The 25,294-nt window shown below is 49.9% G+C and overlaps 1 protein-coding gene across 1 annotated transcript in view; it reads left to right on the plus strand.

The window, feature by feature from the left end:
- Vwf (von Willebrand factor) overlaps positions 1-25,294 on the plus strand; it is a 137,544-nt gene that overhangs the window by 52,692 nt on the left and 59,558 nt on the right. The window contains exons 15-20 of the mRNA XM_042274144.2: positions 522-737; positions 4,778-5,018; positions 11,598-11,692; positions 12,728-12,888; positions 21,009-21,112; positions 22,506-22,644. Of these exons, the coding sequence (XP_042130078.2) occupies positions 522-737; positions 4,778-5,018; positions 11,598-11,692; positions 12,728-12,888; positions 21,009-21,112; positions 22,506-22,644 (956 nt within the window). The remainder of the gene's footprint in view (positions 1-521; positions 738-4,777; positions 5,019-11,597; positions 11,693-12,727; positions 12,889-21,008; positions 21,113-22,505; positions 22,645-25,294) is intronic.

The raw sequence follows: 25,294 nt of genomic DNA on the forward strand, positions 1-25,294 counted from the left end.
TTGACCCAGCCTTTATTTCGACCATGGGCGTTTTGACCATACCTACGTTTGGCTCATTTCCCTTTCAAAGTCTGTTTATTGAACACCCTCCATAGATGAAATCTTGAGAAAGAAGAGACTATTGTGTCGTTTCTGGCCCGAGAAGGTCTCAGTCTCGAGCAGCCACGGGCTCTAGAGTTGAATTATTGTGCGATATGCATTGCAGTGGCCCTGTGAGAGAGACAGTGTTGCTACATCTCCGCTCTCATTAGCTCCTGCCGCTCTGACCACTGTCTCCAGTCAGTGTGTGTTTGGGAAATGCGTTTTTACCTGTAACTGAGTCAAACACAGGACAGTACAATGGCCCCAGAAGCCAGAGCCAGAGAGACTTGCTTTTGCAGCAACTGTGGACAGAAAAGGGAGCTGGGTTCTGCTCCTGGGTGGGGGTGGGGTTATGGGGGTGAGAATCCCTTGTGGCTGGCCCCAGAGGCCTTGGCAGGGCCCGCTCTTATCTGGCATTGGCTCTTCTCTCCCCACACCAGCCAGGTTTGCGGAGGAGGCTTGCGCGCTCCTGACATCCTCCAAGTTCGAGGCCTGCCACCATGCCGTCAGCCCTCTGCCCTACCTGCAGAACTGCCGCTATGATGTCTGCTCCTGCTCGGATGGCCGGGATTGCCTGTGTAGCGCGGTGGCCAACTATGCTGCGGCGTGTGCCCGGAAAGGCGTGCACGTCGGGTGGCGGGAGCCAGACTTCTGTGGTGAGTGCCCCATGACCACTTACTCTCCTTTAGGTGGCCCACCCAAACTCTGGCACCTCGTGGGGGTCTACTCCACCTGCCCTTTTCAAAGGCACTTTCTTTGAATTATTTCATTTGGAAACAGGCCCCAGTGACAAACGTGGGCCTGCAGTTCATTTGCAGCCATTTCTCCGGCCGGCCTTCTGCTCTTGGCTGGTGGTGGGGTGGGTTCAGGCATAAAAGCAAGTGGAACCCCTTTGCAGAAGCCATGGAACCCCGGCGTGAGCCTGGGCCTAGCTGAGATTGCCTGTAACTGCTGCCACCTAGTGTTCATTCCATGTATGGTCAGGCTGTGGAGTGAGTTTGGAATGAAGGAATCTTTTTCTTATCATCATCAGTCAGGATGTCAGTGAGGCCTGGCCCACGTCTTCAGCATTGTATAAAGTTATGCGATGTTGAATAATGTCATTGTTTTCGTTGACTTTGCATCTGTCCTCTGCTGTGGTAGACTCCCACCATCAGAGCGGGTTTCCGCTCCTGCACTGTGGTCCCCTGGGCAGCTAGACTCTGCTTCCTGTTTTGTTGTTCCCCTGGGGACATTTGTCGAGTGTCCAGACTCAGACAACTTGGAGACAGAATCTCGAAGCTTCGTTTCTGAGACCTCCCTCGGAGATGCCCATCAGTCACACCAGGGAAGGGATGCAGGGAGGGACAGCCGAGGAGCACTCTCTGGGGAGGGTGTCCTTGACCAGAGTTTCACAAAGGCACATTTGGGGCAGAGACGAGTTAGCAGAGCAGGGGTGTGAGGCAGGGAGTCTGCAAGAGTCACGGAGGTGGATCTCTGACTTCTAGGGCGAGGCAGGCAGGTGTGTTTGGAGACTGCAGTGGCCGTCCCGACGGGAGCAGGGAAATAGTAGTTGGGAGCAGTGGTGGGAAAACGTGACGTTATGCATTTGCAGAGACGTACATGTGTCAGTGTTGGTGCCTCATGGGCTTGTGCTTAGTGTAAGCACTCTCTTAGGGAGAGGACCAGATGATGAAAGATGGGATGAAGGAGACACGCTGTCCCCTCCTCTTCCCTCCAGCCCTGGGGTGGAGGGAATGCTGGGAGCCCAGAGGATGGAGCCTAAGCTTTTCTGGAAGTCCACCTGTGGTCTAGCAGCCCTGTGACCCCGAGTCCTTCACTGGAGGGCTCAGGACTTCCGTTCCCTTCTTCGTGTCTGCCTTCTAGCTGCGGGGACCCAGTCAGTGGTGTACTGTTTATGAATATGCTTCTGTTGCCCACCAGTGTTTGGAATTCTGCACTAGCTGTGTGCAATTCAATGGCATCAGAAGGCTGTGTTAATGTGGGACATTCTCCCTGAAGGCCAAGAGCCTTCGGGAACATTCTTTCATCTCTTAGGAGCGGTTGTTCTTCACCTCCACAGAAGAGAGCGTGGGCGATGAGCTGGCTGATGTTGCAGGATTCAGAGTGACTCAGTTAAATGGCTCCTGAGTCTTCCTGAGACAGCTGCAGGTGCTGGCTGGCAGGAAGCAGATGTTTAAGGACAAGAGGGACCTGTCCCTGTGACTTTATGTGACTGATGGTCTTGGCTTGCTTCTCTGAGCCCAAGGAGAGTGGGCCAGTTCCTTGGGTTCCAGCCTCTGCCTTTCCTCACTCAGAGGAGCCTAGGTTTACTGCTTCCTGGTCCCTGACCTCTTTTTACCTTCTTGAGAAAGGAACAGAGCTCCCAAACCACTCCCTCCTTTCAGAAGAATGTCACGTGGGGACAATCGAGGAACAGGGACATGCCATGCAGCTGCTTTTGTGTGATGCCCCAAAGAGACCCAGGAGCAGCACCCACATTTAAAATGTCTGTTTCTTTTGGGGGAGACATGGGCTCCCTGAAGGCAAGGTCCAAGTCTTTTTATCAGTGTCTCTGAGCCTCATACAGCCCTGACATATCCATACATCTCTGCTGACCTGAGGTGTGCATGGTTTCCCGAAGAAAGAAGGTTTGAGGAGAAACTCCTCGAGCCTGGATGCCAGCTCTGGAGACCTCTGCCGGTGGGGAGGGGTGCCCTGGACTCCAGCGGCTCCTCCCCGGATGAAAAGTGCCCTTGTTATTGCACATGAGGTGGACTGAGGGGAGTTGCTGCCTTTGTGGGCTAGCGCGCCCCAATCTCACCCTACCTTTGCTCTGTAATTCATCCAGGGGCCCAGCCTCTCCACTCCTCCAGAAGAAAGCAAGCCGGTGACTCACGTGACTAGGAAATCTACTGCCTTCCCAGTTAACTTAAGATACAAATCTGAGGTGATGGTAGACGGGAGATGCTCAGGGTCTCTTCAGAAGTTCACGGCCAGGGATGACTCTCACAGCTCCTATGGGATGTTCTGTCTGTGGTGCTGGAGAAAGGGATTGTCACAGAGAAGGAAGGTTCTGTTGTCCTTGGAGGGCTGTGCCCAGAGCACAGCTCTCATTTCCTGTACAGCAACCACAGGCAAGGGCAAAGGGCACCCATCACCTCTCTGTTCTTCTCACCTTCCCACTAGAGACTTTTATCATCAGTGTGTTCATTAGACTACAGGTTCATGATGGCCACAGTGCAGGAAGGGAGGGTCAGTCTTCTGAGGCTGAGCTCTTTCTCTGGGACATGACTCCCATCTTGAGCCTGCTGAGCTGGCCTGGGACTCCCTTCCAATGTCACAATGACAATAGCAGTGAACATCTGTGACAGGTTGGCTCATCTAACCCCCACAAAGACCCAACAGATACTATGGCCACATCCCGTTGAGGATGGTGCTCAGAGTTCCATGCTAACTAGCGGTGGAGCTGTGATTTGAACCTGCGGACATGGGGCACAGAGCCCATTCTCTAGCTGCCTTCGCATTTTGTTCTACATAGCCATACAATATTTCTCATTTCTCTGTGAAAGCCCCGGCACCAGGGGTGGTGGTGAGGGCAGTGAGCAGACAGAGGCTGCCCACTTTGCTGGGGGTATGTATACATGCCCCTGCTTGTAGCTTGCCTGTGCTCAATGGGACTGTTCCCTTCCTGAAGTGTGATGGGCAAGAACATTAGCTTTAGGGAGGCAGAGAGTTGGGCTCAGATCTTACTTCTGCTCCCAGAGAGGCCAGATCTGTAAGCCTCTCAGCTGAGTGTTGGTTTCTGTGGGTAAGAACACACGAAGGGGGTGATGGGAACTAACGCAGCAGCGAGGAGCAGAGTGTGCCGTCGGTGCTCCGAGACTGTGGCCACTATTGTTCTCACGGTGGAGATGCTCCCGCCCTCCACTCCCAGTTCTTTTGGATATTTATTTATTTTCCTTTTATTTATTTTATTTTATTTTACAATACTATTCAGTTCTACATAACAGCCACAGATTCCCTTGTTCTCCCCCTTCCTGCCCCCCTCCCCTTCCCCCCATTCCCACCTCCTCCAGAGCAAGGCCTCGCCCAAGGACTGAGATCAACCTGATAGACTCAGTCCAGGCAGGTCCAGTCCCCTCCTCCCAGATTGAGCCAAGCGTCCCTGCATAAGACATCCACGGCTAGGCCCCGGGTGGAGCGCTGGGAGTCTAATTAGTGAGAAAGGGGAGGGTTTATATGAGTGAGAATTATTGAAACCAAGGTTGGATAAAGCACAGGGACAAATAGCCAAACAAATGGAAACACATGAACTATGAACCAAAGGCTGAGGGGCCCCCAACTGGATCAGGCCCTCTGAATCGGTGAGACAGTTGATTGGCTTGATCTGTTTGGGAGGCATCTAGGCAGTGGTACCAGGTCCTGGGCTCATTGCATGAGTTGGCTGTTTGAAACCTGGGTTTTTTGGATATTTAAATTCACCAGGACTTTAGTGTTCTGCACTTGGAGAATTCTCAGGTAAGGAAAGCCCGCTCTCTCTCTGGGTAAAGAGAGAAAATGTGTGTACCCGTAATTTGGATGTATGTTTTTGTGCCTGAAGATATACTTTTGCTCAGAGTGGGAAGGGATGGTTATGACCATACAGATACAGCAGTGGTCACAGCTCCAAGGTACAATATCATATCTGATGCCTTCCTCCATCTCCTGTCTCCAGCGCTGGGTTGCCCACAGGGCCAGGTCTACCTGCAGTGTGGGAATTCCTGCAACCTGACCTGCCGCTCCCTCTCCTACCCGGATGAGGAATGCAATGATGTCTGTCTTGAGGGCTGCTTCTGCCCGCCAGGGCTGTACCAGGATGAAAGAGGGGACTGTGTGCCCAAGGCCCAGTGTCCCTGTTACTATGATGGTGAGCTCTTCCAGCCTGCAGACATCTTCTCAGACCATCATATCATGTGGTAAGTGCAGCCAGCCAGCCAGCCAGCCAGCCAGCCAGCCAGGCTATGAGGCTGAATGCCTGGGAGGACAGTGATGACTTCCTTGGTGGCAGAACTGGACAGGAAAATGGCTTTTCAAATCCTTTTTTAAAAACATGGATGGGTAAACTGAGGCCTCAAAGGGAAATGGCTTGTCCAGACTTACATACCAAGGTGGACGTAGAGCTGAGAGTCCTCGCAGGTCTTCAGTGTCCATATGTAAACAATGACCTCTCCATGCCAACTTTGGGAATTCTTCAGCTTTGCTATCCACTCTCATATGCTAGGCCCACTTCCCCTTTTCTAGAATGGAAAATGGAGGTGTCCCCGTCCCCTCCCCTCAGATTCTTTCTAGTGTCCACAGGCACTTGGATGAGAAAATTATGGCACAGCAGCTTCGCTCAGTGCTTTGCCCGTTAGTGTGTTTGGAGTTGCTTTAACTAAATGCTAGAGACTGGGTCTTTCATAGAATAAGAAGTTTCTTTTGGATTCTGGTTCTGGAGGCTGAAAGAAATGTCCAGGCTTGAGTATCTGCATCTGGAGAGGGTCTCATGGCATGTGTGAGACATGTACAGTACATGAAGTGGCTTCACTTTTTAACCACTTTTTTTTTCTTAATAACTCTTCTGGCCTTTTGAGGCCAACCCACTGCCCATGAGCTGGGCACTAATCCTATCCACATATGATGCACCTGTTCCGTCCCCCTGCCTCTCCTGGAGTCAGGGTGGGATCAGGGTCAGGGACTGTTAAAATACGCAGGAGGACTGATGATTCTTTTGCAGCAGGCTGGGACGGGTTTTCGAACAGAGAACAAAGAAGAGAAAGTGTAGCTTCAGGGAGTGGGTTCTGGAGAATGTGGGGAAATGTTGACAGTATTGACATGAAGACTGTTAGGTCTTAGAGCAAGCAGTCATAGGGGATGGAGAGCAGGGACCCCAAGCCAGAGCCTCTGGAGAGATGCCTGGACCAGCAGGTGCTGTAGGACAGCAGATGGCATGGTGGGTGCTCAGGACTCTGAACCTGCCTGCCTCAAGGACAGTGATGGCAGGTGGTAAGAGTGCTCCCTGAAGTGCAGCGGATGCTGGCCTCACTGACCGAGTCTCCAAGAGGACATGGGGTGGATGAGTGAACCCCATAGCTTAACTTAGGGGGATGGAATTCGAGAACCCCTGTAGCACCGAGAGTAATGGGAGTCAGTAGGAGACCCGGACCAGAGAGCAGGAGAGGACCAAGGCTAGAGTGCGGGCACTGGTCAGAGGGGGGAGGAGGATGATTCCAGGAGACAGCAGGGATGGAAGATGAGCAGAAAGGGCAGAACCGGAAATGCGGTGTCACAGAAATGGAAGGAGAAACAGTTGTCCCTTCATGGCTGCAGGGCCTTGGCTTTGGCCCCCTCAGGTACCCAAATCCATAGATGCTAGAGCCCTTCACCTGAAAAAGCGCAGCTCTGCATATGGCCCAGGTACATCCTCCTGTGTACATAAGTCATCTCTAGATGGCGCTCAGTACCTACAATGTGACAAGTGCTGTGACTGCTTGTCCCTCTGCCCAGGCAGTGCAGGGAACAAGGCCTGTCATGTGTAACGCTGACAAAATTCATTTTCTCCTGAATGTTTTCCATCCATGGCTGCTTGGCTTTGTGGATGTGGATCCCGGGGACACAGAAGGCACATGGTCACAACCCCTGCTGTGGGCTGGATCTTTTAGCCTTAGCCCCATCAAAGGATTGCCTGGCAATGCTTTCCAAGTGTTTCCCTCCGGAGAACAACACTGTCGGACAAGTAGGGCTTGCTTCTCCCCTCAGCAACTGCTCCCCACCCCCTTTTTAAATTATGCTAGGAAAGACGTGAAGCGCTGGGCTGGGAAGGTGGCTCAGCAGTCGCAGTGTTTGCTGTGGGAACTGGTGTAAGGACCGGGCTTGGGATCCCCGGACCCCGTGGAAATGCTGAGTAGGCACGACCTGTAATTACAGCTCATGGCTCAGAGAGGGGATCTCCAGACCAAATTAGCTAGAAAAGACCAGTCGTGGAGAAGAGCTCTCGACTGAGAAATGTTGCCTCAGTGGATAAGAAGAGCCATCAAGGATGAGTCCCCACATCAACCTCGGGCCTTCACACATGCACACACATAGGCACATGCACCCGCACAAGTGTGTCCACATACGTGGATAGCATGCATACACACACAGATGCATGACAGTGGAAACATTTTTAAAAAGACATGAACTTTGCCATCATACAGCCTCCCTGGTGAACCAGTGGCACTAAGTACCTTCACACATTGTGCAACCAACTCCTCCCCATCTATCTCTAGAACTTGTATGGTCTGGAAAGAAACTGTGTCCATTATTCCCAGCCTAAATAGCCACTTGACTTTTTCCATTATGAATGTGGTTACTTGAGATATCTCATGAGTGGAGGCATCCAACACGCATCCTTTTCTTTGTGTCTGGCTTATTTCACTTAGGTTAATGTTTTCCAGGATCACTCTTGTTGCTGTGTATATACAAACCCGTTCCTTTAATGACTGAATGGTATCCCACTGTGTATGCATGCTCCCCTTTGCCTACCCATTCGTCTGTTGGTAGACACTTGGCTGCCTGTGCCTCTTGGCTGTTGTGAACAGTGCTGCCATGAACATTGGTGTTTAAGTGTCTGAGTGTGCTTTCAGATTTGGGGGTGGTATAAACCCATGACTGCTGGATCATATAGTAATTCTATTTACATTTTAAAGAACTACCAAACTATTGTTCCACTGAGGCTGCGGCACTGAAGTCCCCGCCAGCAATGGACCAGGGTAATCATTTCCCTACAAACTCTCCGGCATCTCTTATTTTCTGTCTCTCCTCCCCCTCTTCCTCTACCTCCTATTCCCCTTTCCTCTTCTCCTTCCTCCCCACTCTCTCTGTATATGGTGTATGTGAGAGTTCAGGTGCATCTGTGTTAGAGCACATGTGTGAAGGTCAGAGGTCAGTCTTGTGCGACAGTCCTCTCCTTCCATCTTATTGGAAACAGAGTCTCTTGAGGTTTGCTACTTTGCGTATGCCAGACTAGCTGGACAGCGAGCTTCTGGGGAGTCTTCTATCTTCTCCCACAGTCTCTCCATGGGTGCATTGGGATTACAGGTGTGCTACTGTGTCTGGCTTTACGTGGGTTCTGGGGTTTCAAATGTAGGCTTATATAGCAGGCCACTTCACCCACTGAGACATCTCCCAAGCTTCCCCCGTTCTAATAGTTATCTTCCTAGGTATGATGTAGTATCTCATTGTGCTTTTGATTTGCATTTCTTCAATGATTAAGGAACTTGAATAGCTTTTCATGTGTCCACTGGCTATTTGTAGATTTTTTTTTTTTTTAATGAATCTACTTGAATCTTTCAGCCAGTTTTGAATTGGATAGTTTATTTTGTTATTGAGTTATTGAAGACCTTTGTTATTCTGGATATATGACTTGCAAATGTTTCCTCCCATTCTGTGACTTTTTTTTTTCCATTCTGTTGTTAGTGCCTTTTGGTGCAGAAAATATTTTAATTTTGATATAATCAATTTATCTGTTCTTTTAATTTATTCCTTATGGTTCTGTATTATAGCCAGGAGATCAGTGCCAAATCCCAAGTCATGAATATTTACCCCAATGATCCCTTCTAAGACTTTGCTAATGTTTAGATCTTTGATCCATTTGGCGCTCACGTTTTGTATATGGTGTAAGGTTAGAGTCCAGCTTCATTCTTTCCCGGACGGAACTCCAGTTTCCCGGCACTGCATGTACTCTTTCCCATGTCTTGGCACTGGTGTAGAAATTCAATTGACCGTCTAGGCGACGGCTGACTTCTGAGCTGTTTATTTTAGCTGGTCTGTATACCTGTCCATCTGCCAGTCCACACTGTTGTAATTACTATAGCTTTGCAATAGGTTTGGAACCAGAAACTGGCTGCTCCAGCTTTCTCTTCTTTGTCGAGATTGTTTTGCTGTTCAGGGTGCTTTGAAGTGCCGCATAGACTCTAGTCTTAGTTTCTGTAGAAACTGCCGTTGGGATTTGGTTTGGATGCCTTCAATCTGTAGGCCACTCGCAGAGTCTTGTCATCCTTTCGTTATGCCTTCTGACTCATATGCAAAGGGTGTCCACTTACTTAGGTCTTCAGATTTCTCAGCAATGTTTTGTAGTTTCTTGGAGTGTTTTGTTAGTGCATATTAATTGTGCCAAGTTCTGAGCCTGCCTGTGACATTTTCACGTGTGCACATTCTGTACTTTGAGCACACACATCTTCTTCTTCCCTTTCCTTCTCCCCCAGTCATCCTGTTCTTCCCTAGCAGTCCCCTTTCTGCTATGATGTCTTCTTTCTAGATGGCACACATGAGAGCAAGCATGCTTTGCTCATCTTTCTGAGCCGGAGATTATTTCACTTAACACAATCACCTCCAGTTCCATCCATTTTCCTGCAGATGATATGAATTGATTCTCCTTCATGGCTGAATGATATTTCATTATGTGTGTATCCTACCTTTCTATACCTGTTCATCCACTGATGCACCTGGGCCGATGCCATAGCTTGGCTGTTATGGAAAGCACTGTGTAGCTGTGTGCACTTCTATTGAATGCTGACTTTAGAGATGCAGAGCAGGGTTGGTACCACTGGACCATGGTCATTGGACTGTGAAGTTTCTGGAGGAGCCGCTATGATTATTTCCACAGTGGCTGTGTTAATTTACATCTCCACCAACAGTGTGAAAGACTTTCTTTTTCCTCCACTTCTTCACTATGCTTGTTTTTCTTTTGGCCTTTTGGGGACAGGGCTTTACTTTGTGGCTCAGGATGGCTTGGAGCTCAGTTTGTAGGCCCAGGTCGCCTGTAGCTCAGGGCTGTCCTCGTGTGTCAGTTTCTCAGGTGCCAGGACTATATGTCTGAGACACCTGCCTGGCTTCACCATCATTGCCACGCTGTCTGGAGTGAGATGGGATCTCAGGGCAGTTTGGATTTATATTTCCCTTGTGGCTAAAGAGGGTGAACATTTTTTCATGTGTTTCCTGAATGTTTGTGTTTATTTTGAGATCTGTTTGTGTGTTCTCGACCCATTTGTTTCTTATGTTTCAATGTGTGTTCATTTATTGTTTAATGTCTTGGGGTTCTTTACATACTCTGTCAGATGTGCGTCTGGTAAAGCTTGTCTCCTGCTCAGTAGGGATTACTCAGTTAACTCTTTGCTGTGCAGAAACTTAAAAAATTGCTGTGTGTATGTTTGTGTGCTCATGTGTATGTTTGTGTGTGCAAATGTGTGTATGTGTGTGTGTGTGTGTGTGTACACTTACATGTCTTGGGGTTCTTTACATACTCTGTCAGATGTGCGTCTGGTAAAGCTTGTCTCCTGCTCAGTAGGGATCACTCAGTTAACTCTTTGCTGTGCAGAAACTTAAAAAAAATTTGCTTTGTATGTATTTATGTGTGTGTTTGTGTGCTCATGCGTATGCTTGTGTGTGTAAATGTGTGTGTGTGTGTGTGTGTGTGTGTGTGTGTGTGTGTGTGTGTATACACTTACATGTCTTGGGTAGGAGTGACTTTAGTTCTTGGGAAATGGTGTGCAAGAGCCCTTGGGTTTAAAGAGAGCAGTGCACCTTAAGATTCACAGACGGCCACTAAGCTGGAGAAGAGGGAGGAAGGCAGGAATCAGATCACGTGGATTTGCCCTTTACTGGAGAGTCTGTTGAAGGGAAGCTCCTGAGGGCTTTCAGGCAAGGGCACAATCATGGTTCAGGTTTGATATTTGGCTTCTAAGAGGAGTATTTTGGGGAGGTGAGAATAGATATGGGGACAGTTGGGAGACACTTGCATGGCTCAAGCAGAAGGGATGGCATCTCATCTACTGGCAGCAGAAGTAGCAAGCTCGTAGGAATTGAAGTAAGTGTCAGCGGCAGAGTCCTGGGTGGTGGTAGAGCTGATGTAGAGTGTGAGACAGCAGTGTTGGGATGAAGCCTGGGTTCTGAAAGGCAGTCACATTGAGTGGGCGGGGATACCAGCTCACAGATCAGCCTGGGAAGAAACCTGGGGTCTGGTGCGGACACACGGTGCCTGCAGTGTCGTTGAGACACTAAGGGAGCTAGCTATAAAGGAGACATTTGTATATACAGGTCTGAGGCTCGAAGCGGGCCACTGCTGGAAGTACACGAGTCATTTCTGTAATGAGAGTTGGAGTGTGAAGGACAGCATAGTGGAAGGAAAGAAAGCTTGGGATGTCCGGGGAAAGGGGAGGTGCGGGCCACAGTTGAGGCTGAGAAGGAGCAGCCAGGGAAGTGGGGAAATACATTGGAGATTGTTTTAGTTCTCTAAGAGGATGGAGTAGCCCAGTGATGGTGGTGTTCCAAGGGGCATTACATAGGAAAAGAACCTGAAGGGACCCACTGGACTTGGTGGCCTGATGGTCACTGGTGGCATTGGTGGGTCAGACTTCCTAGAGTTATGGCTCTGAAGCCCTGCTGGGAGGAGCAGAGTGAGCAGGGTGGGTGGGTGATGAGGAAAGGGGCAATGGCTGTAGAAAACTCTAGCAAAAGGTGGGGTGTCTTCTCTGCAGTTACTGTGAAGATGGCTTCATGCACTGTACCACGAGTGGCACCCCGGGAAGCCTGTTGCCAGACACCGTCCTCAGCCGCCCCCTCTCTCACCGCAGTGAGTACTGCAGCCCCTGAAAGGCTTTTCCCTTCCCTTCTGTCTAGACTCTTTCCCATGAGTCGGGGCAGAGAGAGCTGGCTGCATTGTCTGATGTGGGCAGGTCTTCAAACGGGGGTCTGGCTCTGCCTTGACTCCTTCGTTTGTGTGAGCACATTTCAGACATATCTTTGCACATGTAAACTCACGTGACTGAGGCACAGCATTTTACTGTGTGGAAGGAGAAGACTGAGCTGTCGGAATCAGTGCGATCTGTTTGCCTGTGGTAGTCTGGGTGCAGCGAGCATCTGGGGGTAGTTGATGGGCTGGCTGGGAAATGGTGCCTATTGTTCTTGTTCTTCAACGGCTTGTCTCCTGTGGGCACGCTGATGAGGGAACCTCCTTGGACGCTTGTCAGATGGATCTGAAAGAAGAGGGCTTCAGGCCAGTCCAGTTTGAGGCTCTGAACAGTTGCTGTACTGTTTGAAGACAAGACACAGAAGGGAGAGGGGTGGCCAGGTTCTCATTTCTAGATCAGAGGCAAATCTGTGAAATGTACAGTGGAAAAACAGGGAGGGAGAGTGAGGTGTGTCAGTGATGGCACACCATGATGCCGCCGCCTTTACAGAGAGGCTGGCCTTGGAGCAAAAGCCCAAGAGTTGTAACTATTTCCTAAGTGTTCCTGTTGGGTACCACCACGCTCCATCCATGTCTTCTCCAGCCTGAGTCTGGAAGTTCCACAATGCATCTTGGTTCAGTGCAAACTGGGAGAGCAGAGTCAAGAGGGATGTGAGACGAAAGCCGTCAGGTGACGTCTGGGGTCGGTAGAGCCGACACCAGCTTGGCTCAAAGCATCGAGATGGATAAGGTTGCAGCCCTGGTCTCCCGTGGAGACCCTGGCTCAGTGCTAGAGTGCACTGTAGGCTGGGCTGTGTCAGGTCTTGGAGGGCGGGCAGCTCTGAGTCTTTCAAGTGAGTGATGGTACCTGTGAGCTAAGGACAGGACAGAAGGGTGGTCTGCCACGGCTTGTCTCACAACTTTTTTTCCTTTCTCAAGGCAAAAGGAGTCTGTCCTGTCGGCCACCCATGGTCAAGCTGGTGTGTCCTGCTGACAACCCCCGGGCTCAAGGGCTGGAGTGTGCCAAGACTTGCCAGAATTATGACCTGGAGTGCATGAGCCCGGGCTGTGTGTCTGGCTGCCTCTGTCCCCCGGGCATGGTGAGCCTCTGCATGGTGAAGGAGCACCTTCCCATCCATTTCCTTGCAGGCAGAGGTGAATGAGGAGGCTGTGGAGCCAGAGAGAGGAAGAAGCAGGGATGGGGATGAGGGCAGATTCAACCACCAAATCCAGGGAGAGATTTGGGAGTAGAATATCTGGGGTTGATCCTGATGGACACATACAGAGAAGATCGGGGCTCACAGAACTGCCCTAGGAAGCAAGGAAACTATTTATAGAAAATGCTTAGGGTCTAAACAGGCACTTCTACTAGAATTTCCCCAAAGGTAACATTCCATCCATACTGCAGGGGCGGAAGGACCCACACATAGCTGTGTATGATTTACATATACTTGTCGGTAACTTCCTCTTTAAGTCTGTTCTAGTTGGCTTTCTGTCGCTGTGATAAACACCATGACCAAAAGCAACTTTGGGAGGAAAAGGTTTATTTAACCTCCCCGTTTAAGGTCAGAGGGGAGTCAGGGCGGGAACTCGGGCAGAAACAGCAGAGGAACTCTACTCCCTGCCCCCCCCCTTTGGCTCAGGCTTAGCTAATTTTGTGTGTAACTCAGACCCTCCTGCCTATGATGGTATCACCCACAGTGGGCTGGGCCCTCCGACATCAGTTATCAACCAAGATGATGCCTTCCAGATATGCCCAGTTGTCAGTCTGATTGTTTCCTCTTCCTAGGTGACTTGAGATTGTGTCAAGTTGACAATAAAAACACAATCAAGAAACTGTCCTTGCCACATCACAAGCAAACTGTGGCTTCCCTACACTCAAGCTTTGTTTTCTGGCTCCATAAAATGACTTGTGAGGTCTTGGCTAGCCCTGTGTGTCCCATGATTCTGGTTCTGGGGCTGCAAATGTCCCTGAAGGACACACAAGGTCTAATGCTTGTTTGTGGCCACCTGGCTCCTCTGTGTGTCTTCTAGAATGGTGGCAATGGCTGGAGCATGCCCAAGCCTTCCAACCTCCTTCCTGCTACTATTAGGTCAGTTTTATATTGAATATATCATGCATATATTATTATCATCACCTTGAAGAATGCAGTTTCTGGACTTTTCTTTTTTAAATGCATCCTGTCTCTATGCTGCTCTGACTTCCCTTTCCCATACACGAAATATGTAGTGAGGGATTGAGACAGAGCTGAGAAGGCCAGCATGGAAGTGGGTGGGGTGGCTTGAGTATGCATGGATGATGCCTAGGACACTGCCTGACAGAGCTGTGGGTCTTCTGTCATGGAAACCAGAACGTATTCCGTGTCCTCAGGAAGGCTGGGCACTGAGGTGAGTGCAGGACACAGGGCCTGTTCTCTACTCCCTTTCTAGCCCCCTCTCCCAAATGGAGAGCTCTAGTACTTCTCTCGAAGGTGTTCCCTGCTGCCTTCTCCCCTGAGGCTTCTGGAACCATCTTGGAGACTGGCCCTTACACTGGACAGTGTGGCTCACACCTTAAGAGAAGGATGACCAGTGAGTGGGCTACAAGAGGAGGGAACTCAGCCTCAGGTCTGAGCAATAGGCAGGGAGTAAGAGCCCCAGAGATAAGGTCTCACTATGAGTGTCTTGTGGCTTTACAGGTACCATTGTCCTCATGGTGTTTTTGGAGGGAAAATCTTGATCTGAGAGAAACTGCAGGCAAGAAAAGGGACTTTGAGATTATAGCAGCATCAGGAACTGTTTCATTTATCTTTATGTTAAATTAAAAAAATATTTGAGATAATGCCTCATTTTGTTGCCCAGGCTGGCCTTGAACTACTGAGCTTAAGCAACCCTTCTGCCTCAGCCTCCTGAGTTGCTAGAACTACAGGGACACTCCATCATGTCAAGTTGGGTCAAGACTTCTTCAAACAAAGTGCGTGCGTGCGTGCGTGCGTGCGTGCGTGCGTGCGTGCGTGCGTGTGTGTGTGTGTGTGTGTGTGTGTGTGTTCACTCGCACTCGAGTGCATAGGGAAGCATCCAGGTAGTATTAAATATTAATAACTACAACAATTACATTAGACCCCCAATCCTGGGTGGGGAGCGTGACCTCAGATCTAGGATGCAGACATTTTGCCAGGCACTCCATTCTCATCCAGAAACTCCTGCGACACATTCTTAGAAATGCTTGTAACTGAGGCCCCTTGCAAAAGCTTCTGTCCATAGAGGTTAGGTTATTTTCACAACTGCTTCATTACAATGCTGCCTGATGTGCCGATAGCCGGGGCCAGATTTGGCAGAGCAGAGAAAGCCGTGTAATTTATGAAGTGTGCACAGTGAGCTGGCTGCAGCACCTGCCATGTGTTCCTGGCCACAGCACAAAGGAAAGGGAGCTGGGAACATCTTGCCTGGGTGCTTCTGATGGTGTAGACCTCATACCAGGGCTGTTTCCCTGTGCTCTGTGGGATGAGGGGGGGGGCCTATGGCATGGTACCAAGGGTTTGAGCAATGGGCCCAGGATTCTGCGTTCCGAAGACTTGCAAGGGGGCGGCAAGTCACTTTCTGATGGAGACAGATCTGCTGAGAACAGAAAGAGACCCCAGCTAGCACCTCCGTCACCCTCTGACCCCACACTCTTGTGTAGTCGTTCAGTCTTTATCTGAATCCCAGAGGCCTCCTCTGTAATGTCCTCAGCTGCCTTCCTCACTTGGACGGCTGTGGGCGCAAGGGAGATACATGCAAAAACACTTTTAAATAACAAGATGGGGGGTTGTGGATGGAACAGTTAGGAGAGTGCTTTTCTAGCATGCAAGAGGCCATGGGTTCAATCCCCAGCATGAAGTGGGTGGGGGTGGTACATGCCTGTGGTAGACAATAGAGTCAGGAGTTCAGAGTCATCCTTGGGTACTTGTGGAGTTGAAAGCCAAACTGGTTTAGAGATCCTGTCTCAAAAAAAGCTAGAAAATTCACAGAATTGTCGTAAGAGCCGTGAGTGTGGTGTTTGTATATAACTGAGGCTTGGTCTCAGAAACCGCATGGGTTAGCTCCTCATCTCGGCTACTCGAGGGATGGTGGAAGATCTGTTTTCTTCCATTTCCAGTCTGCTGTGGATTAATGCTTTCATGAAAACAGTGAAAATGGATTATCTGAACGACAAGACAGCAGAGAAGCAGTGATAGGTGTTGGGAGTGTGTCTTAGTTCCTGTTCTGTTGCTGTGATATAAGACACCATGGCCAAGACAACTTGTTGAAGAAAGAGTTTATTTGGGGTTACAATTCCGGAGCTTGAGTCCGTGACCATCGTGGGGGGCATAGCAGCAGGCGAGCAGGCGTGGTGCTGGAGCAGTAACTGAGAGCTCACATCCTTATCTGCAGGTAGCTAGCTAAGAATGGCGTGGGCTTTTGAGACCTCAGAGCCCACCCCCAGTGACATCCCTCCTCCAACAAGGCCACACCTCCTAATTCTCCCAAATAGCCCCACCAACTGGGGACTAGGCATTAAAATGATGAACCTATGGGGGCTTTTCTCATTCAACCATCACAGGATACGAGTCAGTGCAAGCAAAGCCCTGGGTTCATCTCCAAGCATTCCAACAACAAAAACCAAACAACTTCCCAAACAAACATGGAAAAAAAAAAGCCCACAAAGTACAGTCTCCAGCCAGTTTTCATCACATGTGACAGACATGACATTGCAGTCTGTTTCTGCGTTCTCCTTGTCCCAGGTCATCTCTGGCCCTGGCCTCTCTCTGAGTGGTCATTGTCTTCATCTAAAAACCACGTTTCCTACTTTAAGGAAATGTCCATGTCCCCTCTAAGCCTTGAAACACTCGTTTGAAGATGTGGGAGGCAAGGAGGGAGGCCTTCTCTTTGCCAGCGTCCCGGGCCTGGCCCCTGCTCAGAGCAAAGCCTTCTGCTGTACCCACAGGCCGCAGCAGACCGTCAGCCCCTGCAGCCGCTCCCAGGGTCTCCTTACAGGGACCTTCATTTCCTGACCTGTAAAACTGGGCTAGAAGGATTTGGAGGGAAGGTTAGAGATGACCGATGCTCACTGTCCTTTGTAGGTGGTGTCATAGTCAGTTCATGGAGATAAAAACATGGATGGTGGTCAGGGCTTCCCAAGTCTTTTATTGATTGTTTTGAATTTTTAAGACAGGCTTCATTCTGTCGTGCAGGCTGGCCTGGAACTTACAAGGTAGCCCAGACTTAGCCCTTTAGTTTAGTTGGAAAATGCTCCTGAACTTTTTGCCTGGTGCAGCCACTTCTTTACGGTAGGATATTACCAAATGTTGCCACTAGTCAGCAGCAGAGCACAACCCATGGCCCTGCTCTCCACTCCAGCCACAGCTGTGGCTCTTGGTAAGAGCCTAGGGCAGAACCAGGACCCTTCAACCCCCCTGGTCCCCCAAGCCTCAGGCAGGGACACCGGCTTGCAGATATTTAGGCCTCTGAGGAAAGCGTAGCATGTTGTCTGAGAGATGGTGATTTATCCTTTGAAACCTGGCAGCTACACCTTTCAGACTGGTACCCCGGTCCGCGGGTACTAGTGAACATCCTGATGCTGTGAAGGATGCTCACGCTCCTGGTCCTTGGATGGACTGAAAGACATAGATAGTTCTTTTTAAAACTAGATCCAACATACAGGTCCCATCTAGAGTGAGCTTCATTTTTGGGGGGCACCAGAGTTTTTATGGGCCCTTGTGCATGTTAGGTGAGTGCTGTATCAGGTTGTAAATGTTTATAAGATCCAAGAAAACCCATCTCTGTCAGAAAATACTTCCTCTGTTCACAGCTTGTCACCCAACCAGGCTCACTGACATATGATGGGCATATGCTCATTTTGGTCCATGAGCCAGACCTTATAACAAAGCCTAAGGCATGATAGGAAGAGTCATTTACGTGTTAGTGTGAGTTATCTGATCAGATTGCCTTCCTCCTGACCATCATGTGTTTGACTCCAGCTACACTCAGCTGTGAATCCTGATCGAGCAGAGTCATGGGGGATGGGTGAAGGCAACATTTGGGAGACTGGTCTGTGTGGTGTCACCTATGGTGATGAGTAAGGGGGGATTTCCAGAGAAGGGTGGCAAAGCAATTTTTTTTTCCCCTGCCTCATGATTGTTCTTGGAACTGACTGAGGACGATGTTCTCAGCTTGGACAATGCTTATTGAACAATCGCAAGTTGATAACCTGTTGGGGGTGGGGGTGGTAATTCCTGCCACACTTTCTGAAGTCTTCTACAGGTTTCATAAATCTTATCTCAGTACCACTGTAGAATTCTCAAAGGACATGCTGGACAGAGACGGATGCCTTCATGTCAAGCCATGACTTGCTGCACAGCTCAGTTATGGGCTGTTTACCTGGCTTGCCCACTTCCTGGCCAGTCCCCCTCCCCATTCCCTGGATTCCTCCTTTGTCTTTGTGGGTCTCAGTTGCCAGGGTTTCTTTAAGGCTTTGGGGTTCTCAGGGTGAGTTTGACCAGGCTCTTATATATCATCTCTCTCCAGTCAGGAAGTTTCCACACAGTGCCTGGAAACCCCCCTCCTCTCCTTTCTGGTCATGGTTTGCCTCCTCACCGACTCCATCCTATGGAACACTGAGCCCCGATCTTGATGCTGCAGCCTGCCAGTTAGTGACGTGGTTTTACTAACACAAGCCAGGGCAGAGAGGAGAGTGTGCATGGCCAGTGAGAAGTCAGAGGAGGAGGGTTCGCTAGCACAGTGGTGGTGGCGCTGTCTTATCACAGAGCTGGGATTTGAGTGTTATGTACACTGGAGGAGGGCTGGGCACATGGACCCACCTAGATGAAGTGGGAGCAGAAAGATTCTGGCCTGAGAGGTGAGCACAGCCAGGATGCACACAAGGAGGCCTGGGAATCCCTCCTCAAGCCTACTTGCAAGTGCTGTGCAGAGCATGTCCTGCAGAGGTGAGACACCATGTGAGCAGGGCTCTATGATTCCCTTCCCACAAAAGCTTGCTACAGCCGGGCGGTGGTGGCGCACGCCTTTAATCCCAGCACTCGGGAGGCAGAGCCAGGTGGATCTCTGTGAGTTCGAGGCCAGCCTGGGCTACCAAGTGAGTCCCAGAAAAGGCGCAAAGCTACACAGAGAAACCCTGTCTCGAAAAACCAAAAAAAAAAAAAAAGCTTGCTACCCATCTCCACTAACTGTAGGAGTAAGCATGGGTCAGCCATTCTTATGGTAGCCACTAGGTGGCAGACTTCAGACTGAAATTTAACCTGACAAAGTTTGGAGGCTGTGGGCACGAACCTTTACTGTGAACCTTGGAAGGCTCTGAAGAGACGTTTGCACCACCCTCCTTGTTCCTACCAACCCGCTGCCTTCTCTGCTGGTCTCCTAAGCTCCTTGTATTCTAAGAACTGTGGTCCCAGGCTTAAGCACTACCAAGGACACAGTGGGCTGGGATATTCCTAGGTCTTTGGACCGATAATGCCCCATCATTTAGAGGACATGCATGGGACTTGGGGACACCTCCTGAGGCTGACAGATATGGTGCTAAGTGGAGAATAGTATTCTTTTTTTTTTTTTTTTTTGGTTTTTTTGAGACAGGGTTTCTCTGTGTAGCTTTGCGTCTTTCCTGGGACTCACTTGGTAGTCCAGGCTGGCCTCGAACTCACAGAGATCCACCTGGCTCTGCCTCCCGAGTGCTGGGATTAAAGGCGTGCGCCACCACCGCCCGGCTAAGAGAATAGTATTCTTTCTATCTCTTGGTACACATATGTGTGCACACACAATTTTAACCTACGATTCTGATGTGGAAATCCTTTGCATACACATATTCCCAGGACTTAGTTTAATGTGAAGATCTAGGAACTCAAGCTTGCAGGGGAAGTTCACCAGATCACTGGAGTGAGAATCATCTAGACCAAGTACCTCTCCCTGCTAGCTAGGTAGTTTTGGAGCCCAGCAGCTGGGGGCCTTCACCTAGGTGGTCCCAAGGGACAAGAGAGGGTGACGGGGGAGAAGGTATGATCAAAGTACATTGTATCGCATCCCAGGGGAGGTCCGCCCAGGGCAGGTATCCAAGGCTGCTTCTTGGTTGAGGTGGTAGTGGATCATGGTGGTGGGGTCAGGGTGGGCTTGGCGGTACTTCTTCAGCTCACCGAGTCAGCAGGTCTGGTTTCTTTCTCCACCTACTTGTCTGTAGACGACCCAAGAAGTGCAGCATGCTCTGGAGTCACTTCCCGAGGGGGTGAGGAGGGAGAGAGAGACAGCTATCTACCTCTGTAGATAGCATGTCAATGCATCGGGGCTGGAAGAGGTGACCTTGGGAGGAGGATCACTTGATACGTATGTCTTGGACATGCTTTTAGCCAGACTTTGATATGTCTCCTCTGCCCTGTCTTCAGCCTCTCCTCCAGGGTACTAAATGCTTATTAATTCTCATCAAACATGAGATCTATTTTTTAAAATTATAAATATAACATCTACTCATCAAAAAACATTGTAGAAAAAAAATAAAACTAAAAGGAAAAATTTATCTCACAGCTCACTACCTAGAGGCAACTTCCCAACTTCCTTCCAGCTCTGGTTAACAACAAAGTCTGTATTACATACACGTGAAATCGGGACTTCATATGTCTAGAGTTTTCCTCCCCATTTTAAAAACTAACGGCTTAGATAGGCATTGCTCACCTCATTAAAGAGTCCTGTGAAGGACCCTCTCCCACACCACAGCAAACCAGCTCCCAGGGATCGCTTAAGAACGGCATCATTTGCCTGCCTCTGAATACTTGACTTTATTTATTTTTTTCTCTTTGAGTTCATTGGTAAACACTTCTTTAGTCTCCATCCGTGACTCCCATGTCCTCTGGAGACATCCTTTGTGTGTCATGGCTGGGTCTGGGATATGCACTCCCAGGACTTCTGACATGGGTTTCTAGTCTCTGCAAACGTGCCCCAGGTTATGTCACCTAGGAGGTCAGAAGCAGTTGTGTCTTTGATTGACAGGGAGACACGGTGTAGAAGGCGCCAGTGTCTGCCAGCGCCAGCCTGGTGTTGACCCCTGCCCTGGCTATTGACCCCTGCCCTGGCTAGCAGGCTGCAGGGGTTGCTCTGCCTCACTCCTTCTCTTCATGCTGGGCTCCTGGCAGGCTTGAGCTCCACAATGCTTCGTCAGCAGTGATCGGTATCAGTTCCTGTGGCCCTGGAGACACGAATCACGGGAGTTCTTTACCCGTAGGTCCGGCATGAAAACAAGTGTGTGGCCTTGGAGCGGTGCCCCTGCTTCCACCAGGGCCAAGAGTATGCCCCAGGAGATACAGTGAAGATCGGCTGCAACACCTGGTGAGGCTCTGGGTACGCCGTGGGGACCAGCCATCAAGGTGGCATGAGGGTGTGTGGGACACAGGACTTTGGCACTCGTCCTCACACCCTGGGGAACCTTCCTGCTCTTTTCCTTGCTCCGCCTCTGTTTCCCCATCTGTGAAATGCACCTTTCCATCACGGCCTCAGCCATGCACCTGTTTCCTACAGATAGGCAATCTGTTCTCGGAGAGTTTTCTTCCACAGAGGCTCACAGTGACCAGGCTGTGGGGAGGGTTGTTGAAAAGGTCCCCTCAACCCTCCCTCTTTCTTCCTTCTTTTTTAAAATTTATTTTTATTACTTGTACAAGGTAATGGTTTCATTTTGACATTTACACACATGCATATAATGCGCTTTGCTTATATACTCTCCTGGATCACCTTCTCTTGTCCCTCTCTCTGCTCCTACTGTCCCCTCCCCTCCCCCACATAGCCCCCTTCTTCTTTTGTATCTTTTAAATAAATCTAGACCCTGCATATGAGAGAAAACATGATAACTGTCTTTCTGAGTCTGGCTTAATTCACTTAACGTGACGATCTCCAGGTGTTCCATCGTGCAAATGATATATTTTGTTCTTGAGGCTGAATCTCAAGGCCCATCTCTTCCCACAGGCCCTGCACTGCACGCGAGTGTTCTGAGAGTGAGGAGGCCGTGGTTGTTCCTTCTGCCTCCTTTGGCTGTCCTGCACAGGCTCCCTTACACTCACCCCACCTTTCACTCTGGGCTATAGACAATCTCAGGGGCCCCTGTGGATGGAGGTGGGGGAGGGGATGAGCGCCTGAGGTCTGAGCTCACCACCTCTGACGCATGAGTGGCCTTCCCGAGATCAGCTCTGGTTAAGGGCAGCGAGGGGTAGGACATGTGGCCGGCAAATTGGTATAGAGATAAACATATAACCACACACACGAAACCGCTCCTGGCAGACTCGCCCACCCGTTCTATTTTCCAGTCTCAGAATGTCCCTGCTGAGATCTCTGTCGGTCTGTCTGTGATACGGTGGCCCTATGGCCAGTCTCGGGCACTCTGTAATGTTTAGGGTGAGGCCACGCTTTAGTGAGCCCACGGCAGATGGCTTGGAGAGCCCCCACCTTCTCTTCTGCTTCCTGGCTCACCCTGGGCACCCACGTTACGCCGTACCTCTCTTTCCTCCTCGAAACTAGAGAGCAGCGTGACCTCCCTTTCTCCTGCGGACCCCGCGCTGGGCCTCTGAGGCCCATATGCTCCTTCCACAGGCTGCAAATGCTCCGCTTCTCGAGGCTTCCTCGGTGACTGCCTGGTGTCTTCTGGTCTCCCGCAGCCTCCTTGTTCCCTAAGACCCAGCTGAGGCCCTGGCACCCAAGGTGCAAACCAGTCACGCTTGATTGCTTCTCCTAGTGTCTGCCGGGACCGGAGGTGGAACTGCACGAACCACGTGTGCGATGCCACCTGCTCTGCCATTGGCATGGCCCACTACATCACCTTCGACGGACTCAAGTACCTGTTCCCTGGGGAATGCCAGTATGTTCTGGTCCAGGTGAGACAGAGAGGGGGTACCATCCATCTCTAACAGAGCAGGACATGCTGGCTGCGGTCTGGGAGTTTCTGGGTCAGATTCTGCTTATGGAAAGAATGTTTGGTTTTGTCAGAGTAATTTTCTAACCCCCCCTCAAGGGTGCCTTGCCGGGAGCCATCCCCAGTGGTGGATGGATCCTGTAGAGGGTTGTAAGGAGTTGGCTGGGGAAGGAAGTGAGCCAGGCCATGGTGGTCGGGAGAATCTTGCAGCCTGACTGACTGGCAGCCAGAGTGTTTCTTTATTTATACAGATTTAGTTAGCAAGGATACATTCATGATGTTCCAAAACATAGATCATATCACTTTTGTTTTTGGACATGTGTTTCACTTCCCTTTGCTCATCTTTTAGTCATCATTAATAAACTATGAGAGAACAGAATTATCATTTCCAATCATTTTCCCTCAAGTTTTGACATCATTAATAAACAGAGTTATTATTCTTACTCCTTAACCTCATAACCCAATTTTTGAGAACCTAGAGGCATATGACAGCCTGTTCTCAAGCTGGTAGCTTTGGTTACTTCAAGGACACTAGACCAAAACAAGGTCTTCAACCACCCTGGGCATTTTGCCATGTCCCAAGCAGTGTATTATTAACTCTTAGTGGTCAGAGTGCCCAGGAAAAATCCTCAGGCAAAAGCTGCTGCAGTTATAATTCAAATCCTGACATAATACAATCAATGTTCACATTTATATCCTTATAGAATTTGTCTATATGTCTAATCCTGGCATTCTATTGTTCCTTGGTCATATGACATTATAGTGGCTCTACATGAGCTAACTTCTAATAGAGGGAGGTCCTGACACCTCATACTTTTATCATCTTTCTACTCCATACTTTGTTCATCAATGTCTCTGTGGGGCAGAGTTGTATGTCACGTAATTGTCTGAGTGTACAGTGGGAAGAGGCTTGTAATCTGAACTGCGGACAACTCCTCTAGCCCACCGAATCTTGTTGAGCTTTTTGAGTTTACTTTGTTTTGAATATTTTGTTCCTGTGTACGTACAGGGACAGACGTTTCAAAAATGTCTCATAGCCTCATGAAGAAACCTCTGGCTTCTTTATGTGTCACAACCTCCAAGGCGTAAGGAAGACCTTCAAGTAGATAAGGATATCTCCCTCAAAGTGTGTGGGGGAATAGCATGTTCAGGACTTTCCTGGGTGAGCTTAGAACAGCATTCCTGAGAGAAGGCATAAATGATTCATAAGGAATTTTCCATCAATCCAATATCCCCAAATTGTGCAAATATTAAAAGTGCCCCAAGTATGCAACAGGTGGCGATGAGAACCAAGGGTGGCATGGCAGCCATCATGGGGCTCAGCTCTGCTCGATCTTTGTCAAGCAGCTGCGCTGGCTTTGTGACTTCTGCCATTCCATCCAGATGTGGTCGTGCCAGTGCCTGAAGGTATAGGAAGTTTAAGAACAGAATTTAATTTTCTGAACTGGTTTGGTGTGGGGTACGGCCACCCTTAGGTCATTTTAGCACTGATATAGATCAGAGAAAGATGGCTCTTCACTTTGGTGGACACCCAAACCAGGATACACGGGGAGCTGATCCTGGCTGGATTTCACCCTCCTGATAGCCTATTGCTATGAAGTGTCCCTGGGCAGAGGGATTGCCTGAATGATCCCTAGAGTTTGCAGTCTGACCTGTGATCCTACTGGAACTTGCCACCCTTTTTTTACCTCTAAGCTGGTCAGTCTCACGTGGTGAGGAGGGGAAGCTGGGGTCACCGGAGGCTGGGGTCACAGGTGCCCCTCAGCCCAGCAGGGAGAACATAGGACATCCTAGGTGGGGAGTCCCTGCCAGCCCCTGTACCTCCCTATCCTCACTTTTCGAGGTTTTTGCTGGATGACACCAGATGATCCATGAAGGAGGACAAGTGCTTTCCTCAGAGCTGAGTACTGTGTGCTCTGTGAGACATTGAACTCATGCAGTTTCTGGGGGAGGGGGCTGCTTAGAGTAATCTGAAGGTTCAAAGCCAGAGAGGGAGCTGCAGGGTCTCTGTGTCAGGTATTACTGATAACCAGGGTTACCATGTGTAGAGCATGTCAGGCATTACTGGTAACCAGGGTTACCATGTGCAGGACATGCCAGGCATTATTGGTAACCAGGGTTACCATGTGCAGGACATGTCAGGCATTATTGGTAACCAGGGTTACCATGTGCAGAGCATGCTAGGAGAGGGTAGGACCCCTGGGGCACCAGCCAAGCTGGCCTCACACACCCCAGCTCGCCCAGGGCGGTAGTGCTTTGGGGAGACAGTGTGTGCACACCTTGGAATGGCTTTTCTGATGCCTCTGGCCTGGGTGTCCCCCTAGAGCTTCCCCACAGGCTCCCTGTCTTAGCATCAAAAGACGGGGCAGCACTAGCTTCAAGGGTCAACGCGTCTATCAGCTTCCAGAGCATCGGGTTTAGCTGAGGCACTAGCCACTCGCTAGCATCCCCTGGCTGGCAGACCTTCTGGAGCAAGTGATCCTGTTTTCAGGAACTCCCTTCCAGACCATGTGCTTGTTTTGATCCTCTTCCCTCTCCTGGGGCCCACCCTGTGGGGGCATCATTAGGCCTTGTCCTTCAGAAAGCCAGCTGGTGACAAGAACAAGCCCACA

This window comes from Peromyscus maniculatus, chromosome 3 (genome assembly GCF_049852395.1).
Source record: "Peromyscus maniculatus bairdii isolate BWxNUB_F1_BW_parent chromosome 3, HU_Pman_BW_mat_3.1, whole genome shotgun sequence".
NCBI lineage: Eukaryota > Metazoa > Chordata > Mammalia > Rodentia > Cricetidae > Peromyscus > Peromyscus maniculatus.